Source organism: Pipistrellus hanaki (genome assembly GCF_964339955.1).
Source record: "Pipistrellus hanaki genome assembly, chromosome: 6".
Classification (NCBI taxonomy): domain Eukaryota; kingdom Metazoa; phylum Chordata; class Mammalia; order Chiroptera; family Vespertilionidae; genus Pipistrellus; species Pipistrellus hanaki.
The window spans coordinates 45,514,022-45,527,632 of record NC_140508.1 but is presented as its reverse complement, the minus strand read 5'-3'; the positions used below and the strand labels follow the sequence as shown (position 1 = coordinate 45,527,632).

Here is a 13,611-nt window from a genome sequence, read left to right as displayed (position 1 = left end):
AATCTGGCCACTCAGTATGTGTGTGTGTGTGTGCATGGAGGGGAAGTGTTGTGTCCCTCAGCCAAGTCTGCACCCTCTCTAATCTGGGAACCCTTGAAGGATGTCCAACTGCCCGTTTAGGCCCTATCCCTAAGTGGGATCAGGTCTAAACAGGCAGTCGGACATACCTTCACAATCCAGGACTGCTGGCTCCAAACTGCTCAACTGCCTGCCTACCTAATTGCCCTTAACCACTTATGATTTCCAGCCTGATTACCCCCTAACCATTCCCTTGCCAGTCTGATTGATGCCTACCTGCTCTCCTGCTGCCCCGATTGCCCCTAACTGCCCTCCCATGCCCACCTGGTCACCCTTAACTGCCCTCCTGGTCACCCTTAACTGCCCTCCCCTGCCAGCCTGGTTGCCTCTAACTGTCCTCCCCTGCAGGCCTGGTTGCCCCCAACTTCCTCCCCTGTTGGCCCAGTAGCCCCTAACTACCTTCCCTTGCTAGCCTGATTGCCCCTAACTGCCTTCCCCTACAGGCCTGGTCCCCCCAACTGCCCTCTCCTGCAGGCCTGGTCCCCCCAACTATCCTCCTCTGCAGGCCTGGTCACCCCTAACTGCCCTCCCTCCAGGCCTGATCACCCCCAACTGCCCACCCTTTCAGGCCTGGTCCCTCTCAACTGCCCTCCTATGCTGGCTTGATCACTCACAACTGCCATTCCCTGCCAGCCATCTTGTGGTGGCCATTTTATTGTCCACATGGGGGTGGCCATCTTGTGTGTTAGAATGATGGTAAATTTACATATTACTCTTTTATTTTATATATATATATATATATATATATATATATATATGATATAAAACATGGTGCTGGAACTTAGGAAATGAACAATGAAAGGACCAGAATCTTTTATTTATTTCTTTTTTAAATATATTTTATTGATTTTTCACAGAGAGGAAGAGAGAGGGATAGATAGTTAGAAACATCGATGCGAGAGAATCAGCGATCAGCTGCCTCTTGCACACCCCCTACTGGGGATGTGCCCGCAACCAAGGTACAGGCCCTTAACCGGAATCGAACCCGGGACCTGTCAGTCCGCAGGCTGATGCTCTATCCACTGAGCCAAACCAGTCCTGGCAGGACCAGAATCTTTTAAAGTCATCACTCTGGGGTAGCAAATCTGGTGTTTGGCTGGAGGTATATGTATCTTTTGGAGTCTGGCTATGCTGAGCTGAATGCCTCACTGAGCTCTGCTTTCTCTATTGATACAAAGAGGAAACACGTGCCATCAGCAGAAAGAGATCAAAAGAGAGTCTATTATTCAATTTAGGGTCTGACAAAAATTTGGCCAAAAGTTCCAGTAAAATGGCTTCAAATAACATAAGGCATTTCATGTATTTATTATAGTCAATATAGAAGTTTGAACTAAAATTCAGGATGTTACATTTACAAATGCAAGGAAAATGACAATATTTTAAAATCCAACCAAAATGGGAACCCTTTGATTGGTTTTCAAGAGGTGGAGTGGTCACTTATTCAAGAACTCACTGATATACACAAGTCAAGAAAATGTAATTGTTTAAAATTTCCCTCGATGACTTGATTATGTCACCAGACAGTACTAAAATGAGGCCCCAAAGAGAAGAGAGCCAGAAAGCCATTTTTCTGTAAATATACATTCTTCCATGGTTATTATAACCTTAGGGTTCAGTAACTCATGGAATAAGTTAGGAGAGATCCTAGACCCATTTTTCAGACAAGCAAACTTGGGCACAAAGGTGTGATAGGTGAGAACTGCTCTGAGTCATGGGTTTATCCCTGTACCTCCTTTGTGACTCTGAGCCTTGCTCAACCCCATTTGCTTAGGGAGAGGCAAGTTTGCCACAGAAAAGAATGGTGTCGGTGCCAGTGTGCCTTATAAAGAACAGGAAAGGATGGTTTGCCATGAACTGAACTCGGATGGGGAGTCGTTTAATGACGAAGTTGTCCCCAGTGGCTGCTGCTGCCTCTGTGCCCTCTTCATTGACATCCACATATGACTTGTGGATGACCTTTGATACATACAGCCCCTTGGCTGGTGACATTCCAGACAGATCAGCTTTACTCTGGTGGAAGACATCTGTCATCCCGAGAGATTTTAGCAGGGAATTCAGCTCATACTTGATTTCCAGTTTGAATCGGGGCAAATGGACTTCGACATCCCTTTCCTTCATGTTGGAGGAGCTGGTCCATTTGTGAAATGTCTTCACATTCAGCCTCTTCTCTATCTAAGAGAAAACATAGATGGATCCACAGGAGCCAAGCACACATCTCCACAATAATTGCTGTCTGTTTTATAATTCTCAGAGTGAATTACTCAATTCCACTGACTTCTCTTCTACCTTTAAACTGTGCTCAAGTTTTACCTGAGAAAGAAAAGAATCCTGCATTTATCCACATCTTCCATTTTCTATTGTCTACTTCTCATCGATATTTCATAATTAAACTTATCCAATGTGTGTTAATGTGCAGGCTTTACCTAAACTCTAATGCCTCTGCAATTGTGTTCTCATTTCCTGGAAGAACTCAAGTACTTCTTGGTTCTCATATCTGAAACATTTAGTAGCAATCTCCATTATGAACTCGTTTGTCACTTGGCTTCTGTGACATGGGGACCGCTTGTTCCACTCCACTTTAATCTCCTCCTGTCCCCACTCTTAAAGTTGACCTCTGGGTGCCTACACTTAACAAGTCAATTCCCACATCCCTGCTCAGATTTCCCAAAGCAGCCTCACAACTCTGACTTATTCTCCACCCAGTTCCAGACGTTTTTGTAAACTCTTTACACTTCTGACCTTGGACGTTTGAAACTCTCTACAGACCTCCCCACAGCTCTAAACTAGCATGTCAAACCCCATCATTCCTCTGCTACAAGAGTTGAAGACTTTTGGGTCACCTCACCATCCCCACAATATCAGATCAGTGGTTTCGCTTTCTATCTTTTCCTTTTGTCTTTTTGTACCCTGATCCAAGTTACCACAACTTCATGACACAAAGTCATCTCATTGCTTCATGCTTCTAAGGCCTTTGCAGGTGCTCTTTGCTCTGATTAGAACAGCACCCATGTATGTACAAGAGCTACTGCAAGGGCCCAGAAGCTCAACTGGTCTCCTAGGCAACAGTCATGCTGGCAGAGCACTGGACAGTCCCAGCAAAGCTGGGAGGAGCTGTGGTCACTCCATAGCAGTGTCTTGCCTGCTCTATGCCAGGCAACTCTGATAGCAGCGAGGAAGAGGGGTCAAACTCAACCTCGGCCCAACATCTTGACCTCTTCTCAGTGGCTGTGGCTCTCATTTCCCCTCAAAAGCAAGATGCTATACATGGTGGTCGGCCCACAAAAGCATGCAATTTTTGTATCAGCAATACTGCTCCTGAGAGGAAGATGACTTCATTAGATGTCCACAGCCTAGGAGCCCAACCTGCACTATAATTTCATTATGACGGTGTTTCTTCAGTGTCAAATGATCAATATGTGTGTGCAGCATGGCCCTTTTGCTACCAGATATATGCCTTTTTAAATATAACACCAGGTTGTTTTCCCTAAATACATTATCCTGAAGGCAGGGGCCAGGAATCCCTCCTTTCCTCTCACAGTCCTTGAGCCAATGCTGCTAAAGCAGCTCTTGGTCAAATTAGTGCTGGCCGCACTGATATTGTGGGATACACAAAGTGTGGAAGGTGTGTGTGTGTGTGTGTGTGTATTGTGTGTGTGTGTGTGTGTGGTGTATGTGCATGAGAGCTTTTTCTGCTGTCAGCATTCCTGTAACATACCTGTTCTAGAGTCACCCTGCCCGTGGGAAGCAGGATGATCATGCTTAGTTTGTCCTGCACGTAGGGCAGCTCAAGCACTTGCATCTGCGGCTCCTTTATGAAGGCCAGTTTAAACCTTCCCGCTTGATACATCATTTCCACAATTACGCTCTTGCCCTATGTTTTTGAAAGATTGTAATTAGACAATAATTAAACATGTGCGTGCACATGCATGTGCACTGATTTTCTTGCATTACAAATCTCTACACTAACATTCTAAACACATGGGTAAAATATCAACTACAAAACATACATTTATTGCTTTCCTTTGAAAAGATTATGATTTTATATTTCAATATAAGTCCTGGTGAGAGCCAAATTGTTTGAATAATGAAAATAGTAATAAAAACAATAATATAGATGTTTCCCCAAAAAAGCCAGGGTTTCCTGATAAAATGAGTTATATAGGAAAATGATATCATGGGATCATTTCCTTTTTATTTCAATTGGCTATTTTTTAGCAGAAAAATAATAGTTGTGTTGTGCTCCTAGAGCAAATAGCCATAGCATATATGGAGAGAACACTCAGGTAGGAGAACAGCCAGGAAAGAACAGGCTTTCTCTTCTTCCGGGACACCCCAATGTCCAGAGCCTCCACTCAGGTGCCTCTGAGAAAGGTTATTGTCACTTCATAGGGAAAATGAAAATAAAATTCATAGACTACACAGTTAAAAGTACTAAAGAGATCTAGACGAGTATTTCCACTAAAACTTCCTAACCTGTCCATAAAAGTTATTGCAGTCTCCAAAATGTACCATCGATCTGAAAATGAAACACGTACCTCACTTAGCTGAAAAGGGGTTTTAATTGTCTCTCTTTCCTGAAATTTATTTTGCCATTGTCCTTTGAAATATATGGCATTCACCAGGACCATCACAGAAGAAGGGTCAATTGTGTTCTTTCCAAAAAGGTTTGTGATTTTTCCTTTTAATAAGAAAAAGAATAGATAATAGATTTGGATTTAAACTTATTGATAATAGTTAGTCACAATAGCTAACATTAGTGATATATATATAAATATGCATATTATATTTTAAATTGATAAATATATAAATTAATTATTAAATAAAAGCAATACTCTAAATAAATACCCAGCATTTATTAGTGGATCCCTAATGAACACCCATGGCAGATAACACCAATCAATCTATTCATTTATTCTAAAGATATTTTAAGAGACTTCTGTGTGCCAGGCACTGTTCTAGGCACAAAACTGAGCCTAGAACACTAAACTAAACAAACAAAAATGCCTATTATCCTTAACATCCTAGTGATTCTACTGTGAGCTTTTTCAGGTAACTTTAGTTTAAGTTTCAGACTCTTTCTCACCACAGAGTTCCCAGGCAGCCACTAGCAGTGGACCAGAGCTGGCATGTGAGATAAAACATATTATCCTCTACTGTTCTAAGTAAGTTAACATGTCAAAAAAAAAATGTGTGGAGTTTTCCATGCATTTTCTAGTAGTATAAAGTCCTAAATTGATACATATTTTAATCTGGTCACCTATAACTGAATTTGAATAACATCCATCAATTGACAAGATACTTTTGAGAGTCACTGCTGTTAAATGATATAATTGACACAAATATGTTAGCAATAAAAGTCAGAGAACTCTTAAGGTCTGGGAATGGGGTGGGTGAGTTTCTGGGAGGAGACAGGAGGATGACCCTGGGAGTGTCCTTCCCAGTAACTAATATTTGCTTTCCTGACCTGGGTGGTGGTACACCAGAGTATTTATCATTGTGATAATTCATTGAGCAGCAAACACATGCATATACTTTTCTAAATATACACATATTTCAATCAAAAAGTTTATTAAAAACTCAAGCTCTAAGGTACATATTAGATAACCAATTGCAATGTGCAAACATTATTTGGATTCTGATTCAAACAAAAAAAAGAGGCAACTGGGGGAATAAGAAAATTCATTAAATATTTGTTAATACTAAATAATTTTTTTAATTTTCTAGGTGTAATAATGGTATAGTGTTCATACTTTTTAAAAGCCTATATTTTTGACAGGCACAAACTGAAACAGAGAGAGAAATAAGATATTGGGATTGGCTCCCAAACAATCTGAAAGAGGTGGGAAAAGGGCATGGCTATACTAAATAATATTGGCTTAAGTAATAAGTATTGCAGCTGAGTGATGGATGAATAAGGATTCCTTCTAGTTTCTCTTTTTTCTTTAATTTTTTCCTTACCTAGATTTTTTTAAAGAAATGAACACATCTTTGATATGAACATTCAAAAAGAAATATTTAACAAGACATATGCAAAATTGTGAAAGGTAGATTTAAATTTAATTAAACTTACTGGCAGAATGTATGACAATACTTCTCTAATGGAGAAACAGTGTTTTTTCATTCTCAGAATCACTTGGCTAGATCATTGAGGACAATGGATATAAGAGATTTTACAAAATATTCCCCCACTTCATCCACTGTTAGTTTGTTGTGTCTATTTCTGGACCTCACCCTGCTTCTTTGTTAACACTGACTCAGGGAGTTTACCAGCACAAATCAAGTTTGGAGACATACATGTGACTTATCCTCACCATTAGTTTTGCTTTCAACCCAAGCATTAATAGTTTGCCTGGTTTCTTCCGTAGACTTTTGAAAATCAACAACTTGAGGCCTGGCTTGATACAGTTTCTCAGAACAACTTAAATATTGCTGTAAAAGAAAGGATAACTGCATAAGAACACAAAAATAATGTAAGGAAAACAAATATCTCCAGTTCGATGTATTCTAAAATCATAACAGACAAAAGCATTTTGTGCATATATGTCGGAAAGGAAGCAGAATCCATACAAAGACATTTAATCAAATCAAAAAAACTTTCCCAAAGAAATGTTCAGGAATTTTTTATTGCTACTTCTGTCACCTCGTGGACATTCTTAGCTTTAAAATGTTCAAAGCAAAATGACAAATTGCAGTAGAGCGTCTATCTTTTCATTCTATCCTAATTTCCTCTTCAAAGGACACAAACAAATGGGAGTTACTGCTCTAATGTTCACATAGGAAAATTGAGAACCAGAGTAATTAAATGGTTTCCTTGTTTGAGGTTTAACAAAAGATTAGGTCTCCACATGGTACATTTCAACCTCCACATGAGCCACCACAAGTAAAATTAATAATAGTATTCTGTGGTGTAGACATTGACATTTTGTTCAACTTTATGTAAAATCACACTGGTCGAACAAAAGCTAAGACACTAAAGCCAGCAGATCACCTCAATTACAGGAGGATGACGTAGCAATGAAAAACAGGAATGTGGATTTGGACAGGGATCAAATTCTGGCTTTGTCACTTAGTTATCTCTGTGACCTTTCTCAACTTGACTTTTCATTATTTGCTTCACAATTGTGGCATTAATGACAATTTTGTATCTACATCTTAGGACTATGTAAGGACTATATAAGATAATGTTTATAATGTATGTAGTAGAGTGATTGACACATAGTAAATACTCAATAAAATTCCATATTCCAATGGTATTGAGAAATAGCATAAATAGTGTTAGAATTTTGTAGAAAAAAAAAAAAAGCTTGGTCTAATCCTCTCATTTTAAATGTAGAAGTGACTTGCTCAAAGTCATATGTCTACAGGAGAACAGAACTCAAATCTCTTGGCTCCCAGTCCAGTGTACTTTCCACTAATTCTTGATACTCTGCCTCTTAGGACTTTTGAAGAAGAGATGAGAAATGGATTTTTGATTTTTTTTATTCTGGCCCATAAGGGTTAATTCTTACCTGCTTTGTTTTGTGCTTCATCCTTAACATTGGTTCTTGGACAACTTTGGTGATATTGCAGAAGTAATTTTTTTTTATGTGATATTTCATAACCTTAAATGGGGGCTTGGTGAAACCATTTCATTGAAACTCTAACGGGTTCAAATTTAATCTCTTAAAGATAAATGTGACTCTTCTCATTTGTGATTTATCTTATGGTGTGAAATTCAGAGGATATCAAGAAAGATGTTGACCACCATCCCAAATGGACATACCTCATAGAATGGCATCGTCTGTGTCCCGTAGAGTCTGTTAGCGATGCTTAGGGTATAGTTAGAGTCTGGCTGGTTGATTTGAGATAATAGGGCTCCAAACTCTGAGTGAATCCTTCCAGTTTGGCTGCACTAAAGAATGTAGTATAAAGTTGCTAGATTAAATTGCTTGATTTATAGAAGAGTTATAAATAACATGAAAACAACAAAGAAAGTTGAAAGCATTTTTCTTCTCTAATTTCCTCTGGCACAATAATCTCAGCTCTCTATGACCCTGGTTACAGAGTGTGTGCAGAACTGTAAGCTATTGCAAAAGCACATGCACTTCCAGCCCCAATGTTTTAATTCAAAACTCAAATTATCATAAATAAAGAGATCCTAATTGGGTATTTAGGGCAATAATCTAAGTTTTCTGTGCATTTTTTTCTGCCTTTGTACCTATAGAATCATTTTTCTTTTCTCTCACACTCCTTTCAATATCTCCATATCTGTGACCACTTATTAGAATTCTTCAGCACTCCCTGAACTGACCTTCCACGCCCATCTGTCCCTCACAGGAGGAATCTGGTTAAGCATGCAGCTTTGATGCATCGGAATTCATGGACAGTAGAGGGGTTATGCCTATATTCCCTAAAGCAAAGATTCCCTAACAATAAATTAGGTTCTGTGAGAAAAGTATTTTGTGAATCTATACACATTTATATGCTTTCTGTTGGTCACAATCAACACACAACTATTGCCATGTGAGAGTTCTCTATAAATTTCATTTCTAAAGAAACCATCTTACTGGAAGGAACTAAGAGCAGGTGGGCTGGGCAGCATCAAGCCCTGTTTTCCTGGTGTATAATTATGTGACAAAGCCTCCGTGTCTTTTCTCAATCCCCTCACTAGTCTGAAAAATGAAACACTGCACATGGCAGGCTCCACATGGCACACAGTTTGTAAAAGAACAGAAAAGTTTGGGAAAGGATGACAGTAAGTCATCTGATAAAATCTGGGGTCTTTATTATTGTCATCATTATCATTATATTAACTCTGTAGACTGTAGCAATTATCGGGAAGATTGAAGGAAGATACTAAGAAGGACATTGTAAGCCTCCTTAAGGAACAAGAAGGGGCTCTGCTACTCAACCCCTGCACCGTTATCTCTTGGTGCTCTCACAAAGAGCGCTTGGCAGCTCAGCAGTCATACCTTAGCTGAGTCTTTAAACTCTGGCTTTAATGATTCTGCAATATGATTAAAGTGAAGCACCTAGAAGATGAAAGAAGAATCAATTGGCATCAAAAGCAGCATATAGTCTATAAAGGTTAACAGTTACAAGCACCTGTTTTTCCATTTCAGATAAAGGCCAATGCAATAACTAACATTTAAAGATGTTAAATTCCAAGTCCTGAACTAAGCCTTTATATATCTTTATTTAATATATATTTTAATGATTGTTTACAGAGAGGAAGAGAGAGGGTAGAGAGTTAGAAACATCGATGAGACAGAATCATTGATCAGCTGCTTCTTGCACACCCCATACTGGGATTGTGCCCTCAACCAAGGTGCATGCCCTAGACAGGAATCGAACCCGGGACCTTTCAGTCCATAAGCCGATGCTCTGTCCACTGAGCCAAACCGGTTCCGGCTAAGCCTTTACATATCTTAACTCTCACAGCAACTTTACGAGTAGATACTATTATCTCCATTTTTTACTAGAGAAATTGAGCCAAAGAGAGATTGAGTGGCGTGACTGGGACCACTGTTTGTGAGGGCCCAGGATTGAGTTGTCATTCACTAGACTCTTCTCCCCTCTCCTTCCTTTCTCACTCTATTCACTATGACAGAGCCCATCCAGGGCCACGTAAAACATTACATGGTTCTCCAGCACAATACCTATTTTAAATGCAAAAATAAGTCATGAAAGTAGTACATCAAAATATGGGAAAAAAGACAAATAATAATGGAATGTGCAAGTACCCTGGAAGTTGTTAAATGATATTCTTCTAGGCTTTTCACATCAATAAACTATATACATAATGAAAAATCACTGTATATTGGCCTGTGTAACCTGAAAAGTCACCCTTTCTCTCTTAGCCTCTGTTTCCTCAACAATGAAATAGGGATAACAATAGCTACTTGCCACACAGGGTTATTATGACATTCAAATACATTAATGAATTTTTTAAAAAAAACTCAATAATTCTTAAAGTAATATTAAATTGTACTATAAGCTGAAACCGGTTTGGCTCAGTGGATAGAGGTCGGCCTGCGGACTGACAGGTCCCGGGTTCGATTCCGGTCAAGGGCATGTACCTTGGTTGCAGGCACATCCCCAGTAAGGGGATGTGCAGGAGACAGCTGATCAATGTCTCTCTTTCATCGATGTTTCTAACTCACTCTCTCTCTCTCTCTCTCTCTCTCTCTCTCTCTCTCTCTCTCTCTCTCTTCTCTCTCTCTCTCTCTCTCTCTCTCTCTCTCTCTCTCTCTCTCTCTCTCTTTCTTCCTCTCTGTAAAAATTAATAAAATATATTTTAAAAAATTATACTATAAATTAAACTTCTAGAGAGCAAGAATAGTATTGTATATGTGCTTTCTCTGTTATGTTTAAATCATTGAAGGGAAGAACTCTAAAAGTAATTGTGGAAATGTATGTGTGAAATCACTGGTGGTGAGGAAGAGACTGTGTATACATGTATTGCATTATTGTCATTGTGATGCTTTACATTATTTAAGCTATTATCCACTTTAAAGAAATATGATTTGTCCAAGTGTGTTCTTTCACAAGATGGAAGTTTTCTTGGTATAAAGATGTAAGGAATTTGGCTGACCCCTAGGGGGCACAGGTAAAACTTCCAAACTCTGGGGACATCTTTGGTGCATTCCATACCTTTCCCATCTGTTCTGCACTGTTTCCTCTGGCACCAAGGAGTATCATACTTAGTGCATAAAGCAAACTCAGTGGGGAAAAGAAGATATTATCTTCAGCATGGTTATTGTTCAGCTCTTTGAAAACATCAAGGCAAAATTCAACATTTGTTGTGCTGAGAGAATCCATTTTAGGACCAGCACTACCTGAGAACAGAAGGGAAAACAGCTCAGAATATTATTTGGAGATATAGATAATACATTGAGTTTAGTTATTACATTTCATGAATTAAACAGCCTGAGCACATTGCTTCAGAAAGTAGAAAATGCTAGAGAGGGGAATTCACAATAGTTTTAGGTTCTAATGAATAGAAGATTTACTATTCTTTTCAACCAATGCTTCAAAGCTAGCTTTTGTTCACATCTAAAAGTGATCTGTGATTGTTCTGGTGCAAAAGAGCAGAAGGAATTCGATCTTTGTGCTCTGAATTTTCATGTTTAATGACACTCCCCACCTTGGAATTTGTACAGAAAAATTCTTGAGCTACATAGACTCAGCTAAATGAGGTGCTTTCCCACTAGACTGTCCACTGTCACAAGGAGAGAACACTTGCATCCTGGTCATTCATGAGTAAACAAGGTGAGAATCAATAAGACAAACTCAGGCAACCTTCTCTGCTCATTTCCTCCATGAAAGTAAAGCAATACTAGCAAATATGTCATGCCATAAGAAGGTACCCAAAGCCCTCAGCCCTGGGCCTCAGCCATGATATAATGAAAATGGGGGACTGGAAGAAGAAAATCTGAGAGAAATATATAATTCTGGAATATGTGTTATCTAAGGACAATGGTTTGTTAGGAAGAAAGAGTTTGCTTTATTTAATTCCATAAACACTTATTGAGCAATCCTAACTATAAGGAATTGTAGATTCAAAACTTATTGAGCACAGTTCTTGCCCTTCGGGAAATGACATTCTCCAAAAACCTCCATTGCCATCAAACACTTTCTTCCTTTAAACTCTAGGTCATTGTTTTTTCTTGGTTCACCACCTGCCTCACTGGGCCACTCCTTTATGGCCTCATTTGCATAATCTCAAATTTTAGTCTTCTCCTCCATTTACACTCAGACAGGTGATCTCACCCAATTTTAAGCATTAATTGTCACTGATATGCTTTCAGCTACCAAACTGATATTGCCCCTGAATTCTAGATTCATGTGTCTAACTACCTACTCAACATCTCTTCTTGAGTGTCTTATCTGAATCTCAAATTTAACATATCCAACAGCAAACTCGTGACTTCCTGAACCTCTCTGTAGCCTACACCCCTAGCAGCCATCTTGATCTTTGTAAATGGCAGTTCCATTTCTTCATTTGCTCAGACTAAAAACTGTGGGATCATCCTTAAAAACTTTCTCATTCACATAACATTCCATCTATCAAAAAATCCTGTTTTCTCTGTCTTCAGAAATACTCACTATCTACCAACTTCTCACACTCTCCAGCTACCACCCTAGTCAAAGCTATCATCATTTCCCTCATGGATTATTGATCTCCCAATTCATTTTCCTACTTTAATCCTGACCCTCCTCCATTATATTTTCTAAAGATAGAGTGATGTTTTTAAATAACAGTTGGTTATGTACTAACAGCAGAACTGCTTATGGCCTTTGGTCAAAAACCCTAGTGGCTTCCCTTTCTCTCAGAGCAGAGACCAGACTCCTTCATGACCTGGCCCCTACAGCTCTCAGTCTCATCTGCTACCAGCCTTCCCACCAGCTCTCTCTATTCTTTCTAGTCATAACACCACCCTGCAGTCCTTAACATACCAAGCAGATTCCACCTCAAGGCTTTTGCATGTTCTATTCCTCTGCTAGGATGCTCTTTCAAAAATTACCCAAATGGCTCATTTCAGCAGTTTCTCTCTCTGCTTAGATAACATCATCAATAAGGCTTTCACTGGCCACATTTCTCCAGTTATCTTTCAATCCATTACCATTGCCCTATATATTATATATGCATAGTGTACTTATTTGTTTGCCTTATATATTACATATATATATTTATAAAATATAAATAAACTATATATACATGCATATATTATAGTGTATGTTATATATTATACATGTATTTATTGTCTGAAACCCCCTCTCTCTAGAGTACAACCTCCATTAATACAAAGACTTTGTTTTTTTATGCTTTATTTCAGTACCTAGTTCCTGGCTAGCCACTCACTAAACATCTATGGAAGGAAGAAATTTTAATCAAATTAACACTAGGATATACAGGTATGATAAGGTGTCAACAAAGCCACACTTGATTAAAGAATAAGCTGCCCCTCATTTGGTTCACTGCAACCTGTCCAAATGCCATATTTTGCTACTCTGATCTGTTCCCCTTTGACAATAAAGCACAGCTGGAGCTCTTTACCTTTGTTGCTTTCTGGTGGTGAAGTGGACAGTTTGGTAGGAGAGATTGAAGCTGTGTCCCTGAAGAGGAAATATAAAGCCTTCACTTTTTGCCCCTCCCTTTCCATTTGTGTCCTTAGTGATTCAGCTCTACACTTGCTGGGAGGTAAGTTCAACCCTTAGAGGAAGGCTCCTTAAATGTCATCAGAGCTGCTTTGAATCCCTGAGATTCTCAGGATGGCCAGTGTTTTCTGGAGAAGCGCCCAGTTCTTGAACATTCTCTGCTCTGCTAAAGGGGAAACATTGGCAAGCTAACCTCTATTCAAGAAAATAAGCCAGCTGTCTAGGAAGTGTAACATGTACTCATTCAAGTTGGTGGTAGCATATTCCACATCCCAGGGATTGCTTATGTCCACATGCAAGCACAGAGCTACTCAAATGGGAAAGATCCTGGCCATGATGGATGCCTCCTGGCCCAAGGCACATTCGTCCCTAGGTCTTTTGTGCCCTCCTCCA

The 13,611-nt window shown here is 39.3% G+C and overlaps 1 protein-coding gene across 2 annotated transcripts; it reads right to left on the bottom strand.

The window, feature by feature from the left end:
* Nucleotides 1-1,845: 1,845 nt before the first annotated feature.
* On the bottom strand, nucleotides 1,846-13,223 carry SERPINB11 (serpin family B member 11; the record flags this gene model as incomplete). Of its 2 annotated transcripts, XM_084889080.1 has the most annotated exons (8): nucleotides 1,846-2,250; nucleotides 3,794-3,949; nucleotides 4,614-4,756; nucleotides 6,390-6,507; nucleotides 7,841-7,969; nucleotides 9,030-9,089; nucleotides 10,711-10,895; nucleotides 13,118-13,223. In XM_084889080.1, 8 exons carry the CDS (start codon nucleotides 13,221-13,223, stop codon nucleotides 1,846-1,848), a joined length of 1,302 nt encoding a protein of 433 aa, XP_084745206.1. The 2 variants fall into 2 exon arrangements, with proteins under 2 accessions (XP_084745206.1, XP_084745207.1); XM_084889081.1 differs by lacking the exons at nucleotides 4,614-4,756; nucleotides 6,390-6,507; nucleotides 13,118-13,223 and having other exon boundaries at nucleotides 10,711-10,878.
* Nucleotides 13,224-13,611: the final 388 nt, after the last annotated feature.